Source organism: Bos mutus, chromosome 5 (genome assembly GCF_027580195.1).
Source record: "Bos mutus isolate GX-2022 chromosome 5, NWIPB_WYAK_1.1, whole genome shotgun sequence".
NCBI classification, from domain to species: Eukaryota; Metazoa; Chordata; class Mammalia; order Artiodactyla; family Bovidae; genus Bos; species Bos mutus.
The window spans coordinates 23,013,210-23,026,891 of NC_091621.1; the positions used below are offsets into that span (position 1 = coordinate 23,013,210).

Here is a 13,682-nt window from a genome sequence, read left to right on the forward strand (position 1 = left end):
AACTAACTACAGTTTATGCAGGAAAGGCAGGATAAATGCTTAATTCTTTGCATTTGTTTGCTTATTTGCAGAGAAATGAATTAATGCCCTATTTACTTCTAATGAAATTTAATGTATTTTTTATTTCTTAACAGAAGAAGGGTAGGAGAGAGGACTTTCCATGATACATCATTATACACTTTGGAATTTTTATATATTCATTATGTTTTAACCATCTCATTCATTATTTTTTCTGATCTCATGTTGTCCTATCTTTGGCTAAATAAGGAGCCCCTTCATGGGTGCTCCTGTGCCCTTTAGTTTGGGCCCTGTTGCTCTTTGCATTCTGCCTCAAGCTGTTTCAAATTCATTTGTGTATTTCCTGTCACAGGCCTAGAATTAGTCATTCTTCCAAGGAACTTTGGGTCCTTTTAATGGGGAATGAATTGTAACTTTTAAAATTAAACTTTCCCTTAGTTTATTTGCATCACCCCCAGTATATGTCACTTATCGTAAATCTCTCAAAACTCACTTATGACTTAATATCAAAGTTATTGGAATCATCAATTCACAGAGTGTTTTCTTTGTGCAAAGCACTGTTTTAAGTAAGAAAAATACAAAAATTAATAAGACATCCTTCTTGCCTTCCAGGGTGGCAGTGATGATTTAGTTACTAAGTTGTGTCCAACTCTTGTGACCCCATGGACTGTAGCCCTCCAGGCTCCTCTGTCCATGTGATTTCCCAGGCAAGAATACTGGAGTGATTGTCATTTTCTTCTCTAAGGGATCTTCCTGACCCAGGGATCAAACCCACGACTCCTGCATTGCAGGTGGATTCTTTACCCCTGAGCCACAAAGGAAGTCCATTGCCTTCCAAAAGCTCAAAATCTATTGGCAGTAATAGTCACATCACAAGTAACTGCTTCAATGTAAGGCTGACTGTGATGAGAACATAGTAGTACTATGAAGTCTGGATAAAATCCAAGTTCCTTTGTCTTGCATATAAGGTCCAGCCTCTATCTTATTTCATTCATTCATTCATTCATTCATTCATTGTATAAAGCTTACTGGCAGTCTACTATGTGCTAGTGACCAAGGTACAGTCTCCCCTTAAGGATCATATTTCCTAATGGGGCAGCATGTAAACAAGCAATCCATAATACAGAGAAGACAGTGCTACAAGTTGTGTAACCACAGGATTTTATGGAGGGGCCCTCTTAACTTACTTTGAGAAATGATTTTTAGAAAAAGGGATAATGAGTTAAGACTTGAGCTGACATTTCTATGCAGAGGAAGAAGAGAAGTAGGTAAGTTCTAGAATGGAGACCATCATGTTAGGATCCAGATGAACAGGGAGCTTTTTGAGACCTACAAGTTCTCTTGGATCAGGAATTTAAGGTAGGAGTGTGGGAGACACAACAGTTGAGGGGAGAAAAATAAAGAGATATCAGGAAGATTTGTAAAAAGGTGTTGTAGAGTGTAGACAATTCTAAGGGCACTGGGGAGCTCTTCAAAGGCTTTAAGGGAGAAGTGACATGATCAGATTTGTGCTTCTGAAAGATTCCTCTGTCATGCTGAGGAAAGGTCTATCAAGGTGCAAGAGTGAAGGCAGAGACGAGCAAGGAAAATACTGGTGGGAGCCCAAAACAGAAATAATTGGACATGAGCATATGGCAGTGGAAAGAAGTGGGTGTTATCCAGATATATTCAATAGGTACAGTAAATCATGTGGTGATGACTGGATGTAGAGGGTGGGCATCTGGGGATCCAAGACTCTGGCTTAGGCTGTCTGGAGATACTGACATCATGCCCTGTTTAGGAAACATAGACAGAAGGTCAAGTCACAGAAGGAAGAGGCTGAGCCCTGTTTTGAATATGCTGACGTTTTGGCTCCTGTGACACATACAAGAAGTGATGTCCCATAGATTATAGTATTTGCAAGTCAGGGCATGAAGTGATATAGATATAAATGTGATGGTCAGCAACTCACAGAGTTAGGAGAGGCAAAGAGAACAACACCCCCACCCCCAACCTCCTATGTAACTCTGACCTGTCATCACTTCTTACCTGTATGGCTTTTGACTTCCAGTAGCAGGACTGAGCTCACTAACATATAGGGGATCTTGTAAAAGAGTAGCTTTCTGAAAGAGGAAAAAAGTGGGAATAGTTAGAATTTTTGTTGAATGAAAATCAATTCTGCTTACTTTTAGTCAATATCATATATCTATTCTTTAATCCCTTCTACAGTACATGATTTGTAACTCATTCCAGTATTTGATAATACCACAGGGAATTTTTCCTTACATAGTTTTTTAAAAGTTTTAAACATAACACTTGCTCATTGTATCAACATCAAACAGTACAGAAATGTATAAATGATAAAAAGTTCCCTATCCCTCACCTCTTCTGTCTCAATTTTCAAAACACCTTGCTGTTGTTGGTTTGGTTTATATTCTTTCAGGCAGATAAAAACATATTAATTATAACATACATTTATAATATTTACACATTAGATGATATATATTTATAATATTTATTTAATACTAGCCACATCATATCACATGTTAATCCGGGGTCTTTTTTTCACTTAATACGTAGTGGACAGTTCTTCATATCTATATATATAGATTTACTTCAGTCTTTTTAATAATTACAGTATTACATTGCCAAGATATACAATAATTTTTTTACCTGTTCCCCCTTTAATGGGGTTATTTTTTCCTTAAATTGTTAGTGTTGCCATTTCCCATTCATTCTGGGTCTTAAAACAAACTGGCATGTAATGTTCAGCAAGTTCTCTAAATAATTTTTTGTTTATTTTGAGGCTTAACAGACAGGTCAGAAGGGATTTCTGAAATGTTTCTGATTTACAGCTCCAAACAACTCCTGTCTTACTCCTTATAAACAGAGTATGGTGGTAGGTGGTGTGTAGGGGGGATTATGTGCTTTGTCTTACTAGTTTTGTCATCATTCTATGTTTTTTTCTTTTTTTAAAAAAGCTGCCCTTTTTTCCTCTCCAAAGTTATCCTTGCCTTAAATCTAGAATTTTAATTTGAGAATATTCCTTAGTTATTAAGCTTTCTAGCAGTTATCTTCACAACATAAGCGTGAAGAATTGCCATATTTTGTCTTTGTAGAATTTGAGATGCTAAACAACAGAGATCATAATTACTTTTGGTAAAATTTACAGATAAAATGGCTTACTCACAGAGACAACTCGTTGGAAACCCTTAAAATCAGAATGAGTGCTAATTTCTAACTGGATGGTTTAGGTTAATTTTACCTGAAAGTATACAGAGAGTTAAGATGTCTTTTCCCAGGAGCATTTCCATACCTCAACAGGAAAGAAATGTCAGACGCAACAGATCAATTACCCAAGATAAGTCTGCCTGATTTAGGAGATTATTTTTTTCCATTTCCTAAAATCTATGAAGATAGCCAAGACTAACCAAGGGTAACCACCCTAATGAGAGAATCCAACAATGTCACAAAAAAAGTTACACTTTTTTAAATGTTTATATTGAGTTAATACCGTTTTCACTAGAATAAATGCTAGCCTAATTGATTCATCATTTGTATATGAAATATTTGCTTACTTGTTTTCCTTCTTTCAAGGGATAGAACGTTGTTTAATAATAATGTCTGCCAACTCATAAGGATAACCCCCTCCATCCACATTATTTCAGTGCATAGAAAAAAAAATCAGTCTATCTGGGTTCAAATCCCAGTTCTGTGTTAGTTGTATAACCTTGAATATATTATTTAACTTCCCTATACCTCAGTTTCCTCATCTATGAGATGAGAATAACAGTCTTCCTTATAAGACTATTGTACAGATTAAATGAGTTAATGTACAGAAAGCATCAGCACAGTTAATAACATTGATAATAACACTGCATGTTAGTTATTTGTTGTTGCTTTTATCATCAGAAGGGCTATGAGTTGGCCCATCTGACTTACCCCAAGCATGCCTCTACTGCAGAATTTTAAAGTAGTACTTAAAACTAGGAGTTAGTTAATTCTGGAAGCATAAACAGTTATTTTGAAATATTTAGGCAGATTTTTAAAAGTCAATTAAGTTTTGGGTTTTCTATTAGAATATATAAGGCCTTCTCTTAAGAGATCAAGATTTTCCCTCTATTTATGATTCACATACATTCTTAATTTGGAGAAAGCTGTTTAAAATTTTACAGATGAATTTTAAACATTTAGCATTTAATTTAAACATTAAATATTCTGAACTGTGTTATGAGAAAAAAACTAGAGTTGCCTTGCAGTCTTCCAAATTTGGGCCTCTTATAAAACCCCTCCTTCCTAGCTTCTTCTGAGGGATAAGAGTCTTTCATACCTCTTAACAATGGCACCCCACTCCAGTACTCTTGCCTGGAAAATCCCATAGACGGAGGAGCCTGGAAGGCTGCAGTCCATGGGGTTGCTAAGAGTCGGACACGACTGAGTGACTTCACTTTCACTTTTCACTTTCATACATTGGAGAAGGAAATGGCAACCCACTCCAGTGTTTTTGCCTGGAGAATCCCAAGGACGGGGGAGCCTGGTGGGCTGCCGTCTATGGGGTTGCACAGAGTCAGACACGACCGACACGACTTAGCAGCAGCAGCAGCAGCAACATTATTATGAAAGACTCTTTTCACTCAGAAGGGCTTCCTTTATGGCTCACCTGGTAAAGAATCCACCTACAATGCGGGAGACCTGGGTTCAATCCCTGGGTTGGGAAGATCTGATGGAGAAGGGACAGACTACCCACTCCAGTATTCTTGGGCTTCCCTTGTGGCTCAGCTGATAAAGAATCCATCCACAATGCAGACCTGAGTTAGTCCTGTATAGTCCACGGGGTTGAAAAGAGTCAGATACGACTGAGTGACTTCCATTTCAACATTATTATATTTGAAGATCAGTAATAAAAGTTATATATCACTGAAGGGAACTAAAAAGGGTCATATTATAAAACTGATCCTGGCGTTATAAAAAGATTACTAAATGAGAGTTCTTTGAGTAAGTTACTTAGAATTTTTTTTTCCTTCAGTCTCTTCATTTATAAAATAAAGGACATAAGCCAGGTGATCTCTGTAAAATTATCTGATCTTATGACAATGACTCCCACTAACCTACTTTCAGTACCACAGCTAAGAAATAATGAAACATATTGACAGTGTTGAGCTTTGTCCTCACTGAAAGCTGAATGGTTAAGAAATCACCCCTTGTGTGCGTGCTAAGTCACTTCAGTTGTGTCCAACTCTTTGCAACGCTATGGACCATAGCTCACCAGGCTCCTCTGTCCATGAGATTCTCCAGGTGAGAATACTGGAGTGGGGTGCCATGCCTTCCTCCAGGGGATCTTCCCGACCCAGGGATCGAACCTGTGTGTCTTAAATCTCCTGCATTGGCAGGCAGGTTTTTTACCACTACCGCTACCTGGGAAGCCTGAGAAATCACCCCAGCTAACTGTAAAAAAAACCACACTGCTCACAAATATTCCAAAATACGACCTGTCTCCAACCTTCCTCACTGATTCCCATGAGACTTATGGCCAACTCCCCTATTTATTACCTGCCTCATGAAACCTCAGGCCCATCACCTTTTCTTTAAGACACTTTTCATTAATGAGCATTTTCCCTATTGCAGTAGCCTAATAAAATCATCACCTTAATTGTCCAGTGCATTGTGTCTTTCACTATCTTAAATCCCAAGGTTAAGTTTCCAAAATGGGTAGGAAGAGCAGGGAAGCCTATCCTAAAAAATAATACTCAAGCCGAGGTTAACTTAGGAGGGTACTTACTATAATATAATTGTTCCATGAACTTTTTAAGTGCAGAAATATTGATGACGTTGTGGAAATAACATACAAATGAAGTTCTGACTCCTTTCTCTCTAGGTTTGGGTTGCTCTGTAAAGGGGAAGCCAGGGTGGAATTTCCTAAGTAAAACTCATTTCCGTTCCCATTGCACTTGAAAGGGATTTCACTTAGAGAGTCTTTGTGATCTGAAAGTCCCTGGGGTTCTTTTGTGTCTGTTATACAAAATGGCCCACTAGCTTTGCTACTGGCTGATGTGAGCTGACGACTTCTGGAGGGGTTAGGTAAGGGTCCACGGGCTCTTTGGCCATGAAGGGACAGCTTCTTCAGGTCTGAAGGAGGGCCGAGAATTGAATCCTTGGATGCTGTGCTGCTCTCCTGGTGGTACCTGTCAGGTAGAATTTAGAGTTAAACATAATATTCAGAATTTAACAGAAAGGAACAAAGAGAACCCAGTGGCCCATTGCAGCAGTTCGAGTCTGAAAGTAAAAGTCTTCATATAAAGGGAATGCTTGTTAGGAGAAAGGAGTGATTCACTCTCACCTGCTGTTCACCACTGACCTAGAGGATTTATGGTATAATTCTTCAGTATATATTCCTGCTTTCAGAAATAGAATTCTACCCTATGTCATTTAAAGAGGCTTTTTTTTTTTTTTTTTACATCTAAAGCATTATGCCTGTCCTTCACAGAACCCAATACTCCTAGTGAAAGGACTTTTCATTCAAGTTTTGAAACTTGATTGTTCTTTCATTGTGCATTTCTGATGGATACCATAAAGAAAAAACTATTCATATGGAGAGATGTGAAGAGAGATTTTCTTTGGTGTTTTCTTTGGTGTTTTCTTTGGTGTTTTCTTTGACTCATGTTTTGCTAATACTCTTCTGATTTTTCCAATATCATTGCAATAGCATCAGCAGTTTTTTTTCAGAATCAATCTTTGTCCCATCTTTTGTCTTCCCTGTTCTCTCCAGCTCACCATGACCCATTTCTTTTCTCTGCAGCCCAAGGAAGCAAGGGGCAGAGGCTAAGAAGTTGCAGAGTATGAGATCCAAGTTCTAATCCAGGCTCTGCCACTCAGTGGTTATGTGACTTTGATTGACCTAAGCCTTAATTTCCTAATTTTAAAATAGGAACCAAGAGAACCACGTTATTGGGTTTCTGTGAGGATTAAGTAAGAAAATAGATGCAATACTCAATAGATGCTAGCTATTAATCACTCAGTAGGTGCTAGCTATTAATATTACCCTATATTGTATTGAATTGCTATTTTATCATTTTATATTAATTAATCTTGTCTCCCTTATGAGACTGGAACCTCTATGAAAGTTGGAAACCACTTTGTTTTTATTTGTTCTTAATTTTAAACAGGTGTAGAATTCATTCGTCATCTGTACAATGCTATGAACTAGGCTGACTGTCAATTCTCAGCTCCCTCTTCCACTGACTTTACATATGTGTACATGTATGCACGCACATACACACGCACGAACATACAAGTGCTCAAAAGTGATAGCTTTTCTTTATTCTTGTAGATGATATTTTCTAAAATTTTCTCTATGGGAATTGAATTAAATAGCCAGTGCACAGATTATGTTAGATAATGTTATGAAATTAGGTTAAAATGTTCATTTTAGGCACAACATATGTTAAACTAAGATCATGGCATCCAGTCCCATCACTTCATGGCAAATAGATGGGGAAACAGTGAAAACAGTGACAGACTTTATTTTGGGGGGGCTCCAAAATCACTGCAGATTGTGACTGCAGCCATGAAATTCAAAGACGCTTGCTCCTTGGAAGAAAAGCTATGACCAACCTAAGCAGCGTATTAAAAAGCAGATACATCACTTTGCCAACAAAGGTCCATCTAGTCAAAGCTATGGTTTTTCCAGTAGTCACATATGGATGTGAGAGTTGGACTATAAAGAAAGCTGAGCACTGAAGAATTGATGCTTTTGAACTGAGGTGTTGGAGAAGACTCTTGAGAGTCCCTTGGACTGCAAGGAGATCTAACCAGTCCATCCTGAAGGAAATCAGTCCTGAATATTCATTGGAAGGACTGATGCTGAAACTCCAATACTTTGGCCACCTGATGCAAAGAACTGACTCATTTGAAAAGACCCTGATGCTGGGAAAGATTGAAGGCAGGAGGAGAAGGGGACAACAGAGGGTGAGACGGTTGGATGGCATCACCGACTCAATGGACATGAGTTTGAGTAAGCTCCGGGTGTTGGTGGTGGACAGGGAGGCCTGGCATGCTGCAGTCCATGGGGTTGCAAAGTGCTGGACACGACTGAGCGACTGAACTGAACTGATCTTAAAGGTCAGCAAAATGATTTCAGGTAATTACAGAAAGGTCCACTTGAAGTGACTGTAATTTACTCAGTTGTATGAAAAATGTATTATTTTAGAGAGTTAAAAAGAGTTTCTAACAAGGATTACCTTTTTGACAGCATAAATTAAAATGCCACAGACATTATAGCTTCACCAATTAAGCAAGCCAACCATAAAGCTAAACTGTATTTTTCATTTAAGATTCAGTAATACCCACTCTTAGTAGTCTGATTAAAGAGTAGTTCATTATTAAGCAAGAGTTCTAGAACCTTGAATTTCCACACTTGTCGACTTCATATTTATAGTACTAGGTTGCTAAAAGTCAAATGTTTTTCTAATGAGCTGATTATGTATCTCTAGGGAGAGCCCAGCCATAAAGGAGTAAGCAATGAGATAACTGGAAAAGATAACTCCAAGATCAAAATTATGCACAAATGACTTTTCTCCTTTTCCCCTCCACATCAAACACAGCCACATTCACTCCTTGAGGCTGAAACCATCAAGTTAAAGCCACAGGCCAAAAAGCAACAGGCAACATTAAACAGCTTCAGAAAAATCCATTAGATGCAAGGTCGACTAAAAATACAAAGTACATATATGCTAGTGTATTGATTCTATCAAGAAATGAGGAAAAATGTTAAGTAGAATTTATTTAACTTCTTTCTCATCTTTTTCAAAAGTTTTAAAATCAAATACAAAAAAATAATTATTTGATTTTTAAATTCTTAAGAAGGAAGAGAAAGAAGTTAAATATGAAAATGGGGAATTTAGTTTTCATGGAGAGCAAAGCACCTATTCAAGGAAGTAGTCAGATTAATGTATAAAATAGAAAAAACAAGCAGAACAATAAAAACAATGATTCTTCCATAAAAAAATTATATAAGCCTAGATCTTAAGATGTAGAATTTCAGCTCTCCTGAATTAAAAAATTCCCCATGAAGGCTCTACTAAAGCAGAATTGGTGAGATATAAGCAATTTTATGTAAAATAATTCAAAACTGGAAAGCAGTTATCAGTATTTAAGTGTAATCAAGAGGCTGGCAGAGACCAGTACCAAACGCATCATGTGACCCAGAGTCATATAACATAATATTCAACACAGTTAGCACTCTGAATAGTACATTTTATGGCAACCTACTCCAATATTCTTGCCTGGAGAGTCCCAAGGACAGAGTTGCCTGGCAGGCTACAGTCCATAGGGTCAAAAAGAGTCAGACATGCCTGAAGCATCTTAGCACGCACACATGCCAAATTATTGCACAATAGCATTTTTATTAGCTTTTAAAGAAAGTACTTATTTTAATTTTGGCTGTGCTGGGTCTTCATTGCTGCGTGAGCTTTTCTCTAGACGGGGCAACCAGGGGCTCCATTCCAGTTGTAGTATACAGGCTTCTCCTTGTGGCAGCTGCTCCTATTGTGGACCACGAGCTCCAGGTGCACAGGCTTCAGTAGTTGGGGCACGTGGGCACAGTAGTTGCAGCTCCTGGGCTCTAGAGCACAGGCTCGGTAGTTGTGGCACACCAACTTAGTTGCTTCTCAGCATGTGGGGTCTTCCTGGACCAGGGATTGAACTCATCTCCTGAACTGGCAGACAGATTCTTTACCACCGAGCCATCCGGGAAGCCCACACAATAGCATTTTTATTCTTTAAATACTATATTATTAGTGGGAGTAGAAAAGAGGGAAGTTATTCTGTTCCAAGACTTGATCAAGGATTCTGAGGATGCCGAATAGGTTATTGTTTAGTGACTGACTTGCAGATAATTAGCAATAACAACAGAGCTAAGTTTAATAGGGATTTACTAAGTGTCACACACAGTTCAAGCACTTCACATGTACAGTTGACCCTTGAACAACATGAGGTTGGGGCGCTGACCCTCTGCATAGTTGGAAATGAACACATAACACTTTAGAGTCACCCCTCTGTATCCAAGGTTCCATATCTGAGGATTGTGTAGGACTGTAGTACGTACCTATTAAAGAAATATGCATATAAATGAACCCGCAAAGTTCAAACCTGTGTTGTTCAAGGGTCAACCGTACGTGATTTAGTTCTTTATGTATCATCCCCGTGGGACAGGTACCATTGTGAGCCCCATCCTACGATGAGGAGTGAAGCCCTGGGAAGGTGAAATAGTCCAAGACACAGTCCAGACTTGAGGTCATCCAGTGTGACTACTGAGCCTGCATGATTTTCTCTACTATGCAGAAAAGAATAACACAGCTCCCTTTTTCTAGTTTCTGCCAAGAAATGTTTCTTCTTAGAGAAAAATATAAGGTTCAACTTCTTCATTGTTTTTTTCCCTTCTATTTTGCTAATGATATTAAGTGCAACACATTCTCATATCATAAGGGTGCCAAGGTGGTCACCTCTGTCATGTGGTGGCGGTTTAGTCACTCAGTCACGTCTGACTCTTGCAACCCCATGGCCTGCCAGGCCTCTGTCCATGGGATTCTCCAGGCAAAACTACTGGAGTGGGTTGCGATTTCCTTCTCCAGGGGATCTTCCCAACGCAGGGATTGAACCCGGGTGAATTCTGTTTATTAAACAGACCGGTTTCTTCAGTTCACCCTACTTGCCATGCCCTATTAGCTAGATATCAGTAGAGGCTATAAACAGATGTAAACTTAGATCAAAACCCACCCTAGTGGGTATAAGCTGAGCAGATCTAGACTGAGGGCTAAGCATTGTCACTCTGCTCCTTTTGGATTATTCAGGGTGAACTCAGTTGAATTTATGTAAATCTGACTCTGTGCCAGCTCTGTAAAAATGTTCCGTTGATCTCTATGTTTTCCTTTTATATGTGCAAGCAATAGGCAGTCTTTTCCCTGCCAGCGTTAGGGGACTCTTAAGTAGGTCACAATAAACTTTTCCTCAAGGAGCATTTTGAGGAGACATCTGCTTGCTTTTCTCCTGTAAAATGTTTGAGTACACGGAACTATGCACTAATGAAGAGCTATACTAAAGATAGAGGAACCGAAGTACTGAATCTCATTATCAGAGATCATCACTAGTCTGTTTTCCATCCCTCAGGTGTTAAAAGGTCTGTTGTTTACTATTACCTTGAAAAGTAATCATATTTATGTAAGTCTGATGTCCCAAGATAACTGCTTCCTTCTTACGACCTGCAGCTTCTCATAATTAGGCCTAAAACTTTATACCACAGAGGTGTTTCAAAGCCCTCTACACGATAACATCCTTCAGCCCTCTAATTAGTGTTTATCATAGCCTGCCTTTTGTTTACACTTCTGACTCAAATGTTTAATTACGAAGATGGTAGTCCTAGAAAACTATGGATAGCAGACCTAACTCTCCCACCCCGACCTATATTCACTCCTCTCCTCCACACACGGAGCACACAGAAGCTGCCATGTTTTTAAACCTCTTGGTTATGGTAGATATTTTTAGCAGTGAATCATTTATTCAAGCTAGGAATCAGAGACTTCCCAGGATGTTTTTTTTTTTTTTTGGTTGTGGTGGGTCTTCAGCTCTTCTAAAACTCTCAGGCTCTTCGTTGCTGTGCGTGGGCTTTCTCTAATGGAGGCATGCGGGCTTCTCGTTGCTGTGGTTTCTGTTGTTGCAGAGCACAGGCTTTAGGGCACATGGGCTTCAGTAGTTCTGGCACACAGGCCTAGTTGCCCCGTGGCATGTGGGATCTTAGTTCTCAGACCAGGGATCAAACCTGTGTCCCCTGCACTGGCAGGAGGATTCTTAACCACTGGACCACCAGGGAGGTCCCAGGATTTTTTAATTTGGTGCAAGAAAGTATGTGAGTTAGCCACCATGTAGTGGTGGGAGCAATAAAAAGTGAATTTAAGACAGCTGTTGACTTTGCTGTCCCAGAGAGGACATGTTATTCAGTGAAAGAAAATGAAGCTGATCCACAAACATCCAAGGACACAGAGACAAAGTTCTGTGGCACTCAAGTCCCCAGTTCCAGGTATGCCTCATCCACCTTCATGCTTACCATTCCTACATTCCTGTGGTGTGGTTTCTAACTTTTGCTGATTTTTCTCACTGTTGTACATCTGAAATCAATCACAGAGCCCAACAAATAGAATATACCGGATTTAACAGGTAAGATAGATGGATCTACATTTATATCTATATATATCTACTGAATGAATGTTGAATAAAATGCATTGCCCTCTAATTCCAATATTGCCTAAATTCCCCTTTTAACCTATGTTGGACGTCAGCCACTTTTAACAGAGTTCTAACCTCCGAGATAACCTACAACTACAACACCTACTGCATACATTACTTATACATCTCTTTTATTTTTCTAAACTGGAAGAAAACAATGAGGCTATCAGAGAGTGGTCTAGAAAAATTAGGGCACTGTACACCAAATGTGAAATAAGGAATGTTGAACTTGAGAGCATGTGGGGCTATCCACTGGCACGGCCCCTCCCTCAATACTTCCATTTACGCAAGCCATGTTAGAAACATCACTTAGTGCCTTGAGACAGGAAGGCAGAGACCGCTCCTCCAAGAATCTAGTAACTTATGGTGCTCAGGGTAACAATGGAATTGCAACCCCTTGAAACATGGCTTCTGATCACATGGATTTATATCAAATCATGCTCCTCTAAGCCTATCTGACACAAGCCAGGCTTCCTAAACCAATTCTTTTTCTTTTGGTGAGGAAAAAAAGTTATAATAGTGACATTTAGGTTTAGAAGACCTTTGTACATCATTGTGCAAGGAGAGAAGGTGAGTATGAAAGTAAGTACAGTGGGAAAAGGACCCTGCCCAGTATCCTGAGTTACTACACAGCATGGTGCACCATGGGTCTGTGCGTACTTCCCAAATACAAGTTCACTTTTTCTTTGCACCATTTTACAATGTTTTCCTAACCTGGCTATCCTCCCCCTGTCATACCTGACTTTCAGGGCCCCAACACACCTTAATTTTCCCCCTGCCTGTCATCCCCTGAATCAGAGCTCTTAGAATCCTATGCTCCCCTCCTCTTTCTAGTGTCTAGATACTTAAAGTGTGTAATAGAACCATACTTTGAGTTGTGCAGCTTAGGAAACTCCTTTTTAAATTTACACATGTTCCATGTTTCCCCTGCCTCTATCGTAGCTTCTACCATTCCCACAACTGCAATATCTGGATCACCATGATTCCTTCAACACCTGTCATCTGACATCTTGACTCCTCCCCCAAACTGAATAAAACCTTTCTCCTTATTAAATCTCTCTGACAATTTGCTCAAACTCATTGAGGACACTTAGCATGCATACTTTGCAGTATCTTCATTTATGCAAATATCATATGTCCTGGTTAGAATCAGCTTCTCAAGGGTAGGAACTATATCTTACTCATTGTTGTATCTATTACAGGGACCAGCTTCCTACTACACAGAATCAGAGTTCAGTAAGTGTTTTCGAATTTGATTTTAATCATTTACTTATATTGAGACACTGTATAGTCCATTGAAATGGGAAAATTTATAGTTTATAACTAACTGGATTTGAATTTAGAAGAAAGCCTCCCCAAATACCTTCATAATTATATATATGAGATAAACAGAACTCAATTCGAAGATT

The 13,682-nt window shown here is 39.1% G+C and overlaps 2 protein-coding genes across 2 annotated transcripts in view; one reads left to right on the forward strand and one right to left on the reverse strand.

Annotated features, from left to right (window-relative positions):
* XPOT (exportin for tRNA) overlaps positions 1-13,682 on the forward strand; it is a 172,039-nt gene that overhangs the window by 61,098 nt on the left and 97,259 nt on the right. The window lies entirely within an intron of this gene.
* Positions 1-13,682, reverse strand: part of C5H12orf56 (chromosome 5 C12orf56 homolog) — an 80,574-nt gene that overhangs the window by 31,329 nt on the left and 35,563 nt on the right. Inside the window, exons 4-5 of the mRNA XM_005902539.2 lie at positions 5,777-6,179; positions 2,047-2,120 (exon numbers count right to left, since the gene is read on the reverse strand). Of these exons, the coding sequence (XP_005902601.2) occupies positions 2,047-2,120; positions 5,777-6,179 (477 nt within the window). The remainder of the gene's footprint in view (positions 1-2,046; positions 2,121-5,776; positions 6,180-13,682) is intronic.